Source organism: Penaeus japonicus, unplaced genomic scaffold, assembly GCF_977035675.1.
Source record: "Penaeus japonicus unplaced genomic scaffold, GWHDUDI00000001_assembly GWHDUDI00000021, whole genome shotgun sequence".
NCBI classification, from domain to species: Eukaryota; Metazoa; Arthropoda; class Malacostraca; order Decapoda; family Penaeidae; genus Penaeus; species Penaeus japonicus.
The window spans coordinates 22,961,717-22,964,216 of record NW_028234423.1 but is presented as its reverse complement, the minus strand read 5'-3'; the positions used below and the strand labels follow the sequence as shown (position 1 = coordinate 22,964,216).

The window sequence follows — 2,500 nt, the reverse complement described above, 5'->3', positions numbered from 1 at the left end:
GCTCCTGGAGGTGTCGGCGCGGCGCGTGCAGCAGGCGCCCTCGGCCATCGCGTCGCCCGACTGCTTCGGCTTCCTGCACAAGCTGGGGGCGCGCTGGCACCAGTGGAAGCGCCGCTACTGCGTGCTCAAGGACGCCTGCCTCTACCTCTACCACGACACGGAGGCCAACCAGGCTATCGGTGGGTGGAGATTGAAGGATAAGGGGCGGGGGGAGGGAGAGAAATAGAAATTGAAGGGGGAGGTGAGGTTAGGTGAGACTGAAATAGAAATTGAAGGGGGAGGTGAGGTTAGGTGAGACTGAAATAGAAATTGAAGGGGGAGGTGAGGTTAGGTGAGACTGAAATAGAAATTGAAGGGGGAGGTGAGGTTAGGTGAGACTGAAATAGGAATTGAAGGGGGAGGGGTAGAGTGAAATATAGATAAAAATTAAAGGGCAAAGAGTAGGGTGAAGTATAAATAGAAATAGAAATAGAAGAGGGAGGTAACGTGAAATGAAAATATAACTAAAAAAAAATGAAAATCGGAAGAAACTCAACAAAAAAAAAACAGACCAAAAGCTTAGACAACCCAACACCCAAAACCAACACTCACAAACAAACCGAACTTCCCGCCAAGCGATTCCAATCCGCCAAAACCTGTCTAATCGAGACGGTACTAATGCCCCCCCCCCTCTCCCCCCAGGCGTGGTGTACCTGCACGGATACCGGGTCCAGAGTACGAGCATAGGGGGCAAGAGACACGCCTTCGAACTCCTCCCGCCGGAACCCAAGTTCAGACATTTCTATTTCTACACGGAGTCTGACAGTGATAAGAAGAGGTCAGTTTTGGGGTGTTTGTGATTTCTGTTTTTTTTTTTTTTTGGATTTGGTTATTTGTTTAGTTTTGATGTGGGTTTGTTTACTTGTTTTGATGTGCGTTTTTTTGGGGGGGTTGATATTCATTTTTTTTGAATTGTGATTCGCATTTAGTTGTTTATTTTTAGATTTAGTTGTTTATTTTTAGATTTATTTATTTATTTTCATATTCGTTTATCTATTTATTTTAGAAATTAATTTATTTTGATATCTATTAGTTGTTTATTTTAATTATTATATTATATATTATATTTATTTTATATTAATTATTCAGTTTGCTGTCATATTCATATATTTGATTATTTTCATATTTATCAGTCTATTAACCTTTGTTTTATTTATTTATGGTTATATCCATTTACACATACATACATACATACATACACACACACACACACACACACACACACACACACACACACACACACACACACACACACACACACACACATATATATATATATATATATATATATATATATATATGTGTGTGTGTGTGTGTGTGTGTGTGTGTGTGTGTGTGTGTGTGTGTGGGTGGGTGGGTGTGTATTTTCATTAATTTTTGTCTTTATGATTTTTTGGGTTATTTTCTTCGTTTAATGATCAGTTCTTGCCAAGAGGAGCGAGCGAGCGAGCGAGCGAGAGAGAGAGAGAGAGAGAGAGAGAGAGAGAGAGAGAGAGAGAGAGAGAGAGAGAGAGAGAGAGAGAGAGAGAGAGAGAGAGAGAGAGAGAGAGAGAGAGAAAATGAATAACACTGAAAGCCCAACACTAAAGCTCTTCCTTTCTCTTCCAGATGGTTGGCTGCCTTAGAATACTCAATAGACAGATGGATCAAGGTGGGCTGACGCCTTTATTCCAGCTGAAGGAGGGAGGTCCCACAGTCGACGGGGAGGCGGTGACGAGGACTGCCTTAGGATAAGAGCTCTCACCGGAAGAAACGAAACAGGGAAAGGAAAGATACAGATAAAGAGAGAGAAAAAAGGGAGATAGCAGGGAGAGCAACAAGAAGAGAGACGACTAAAATTTGGCTGTGTGAGGGACAGAGGTTGTGGCCACGGGTGTCCAGCCACTCTTTAGAGATTATTGTAGGTCTGGTACCCCGCTGTGGCCAGGATTATTAAGTGAAGGAACTTAATGTAAATGGTTGACGCTACGTAGTCACTGTTGCAAAACGAGAGGATTTCGAGTCTAAGGTAATGGTGCGGTTTGACACGTTGGCTGTGGTCCAGTTGATGTGGTTTTGAGTCTTATGTAAGACATAAAAAAGTCAAAATGTGAGGCCGGGCTGATCCAAAATCTAAGGGTTGGGTTGTAATTAGATATTTTTAAGGATTGTGGGCCACTTCATAATTCCTTGGCCATTCTCGAGGGCCAACCATGGTTGCGTTTCCTCTTCCGGCCACCAATCATTATCATTGCAACCCAGACGTGTGAAGCAGTACATAATATTTATGGCAGGTTCTAAGACTGGAGATCTATTTTGTAATGAGAGAGAGAGAGAGAGAGAGAGAGAGAGAGAGAGAGAGAGAGAGAGAGAGAGAGAGAGAGAGAGAGAGAGAGAGAGAGAGAGAGAGAGAGAGAGAGAAATTTCTTTTCCACATTTTTGCCTAAATAAAGAGAGGGAACATGCAACCATCCTCCTCTTG

The 2,500-nt window shown here is 42.7% G+C and overlaps 1 protein-coding gene across 5 annotated transcripts in view; it reads left to right on the top strand.

The window, feature by feature from the left end:
* LOC147469518 (uncharacterized) overlaps positions 1–2,500 on the top strand; it is a 16,541-nt gene that overhangs the window by 12,174 nt on the left and 1,867 nt on the right. For all 5 annotated transcript variants that reach the window (XM_086548839.1, XM_086548841.1, XM_086548842.1 and 2 more), the window contains exons 7-9: positions 1–179; positions 682–817; positions 1,648–2,500. The exon at positions 1–179 is cut by the window's left edge and continues 8 nt beyond it; the exon at positions 1,648–2,500 is cut by the window's right edge and continues 1,867 nt beyond it. In XM_086548839.1, the coding sequence (XP_086404965.1) occupies positions 1–179; positions 682–817; positions 1,648–1,699 (367 nt within the window). In that variant the 3' untranslated portion in view covers positions 1,700–2,500. The remainder of the gene's footprint in view (positions 180–681; positions 818–1,647) is intronic.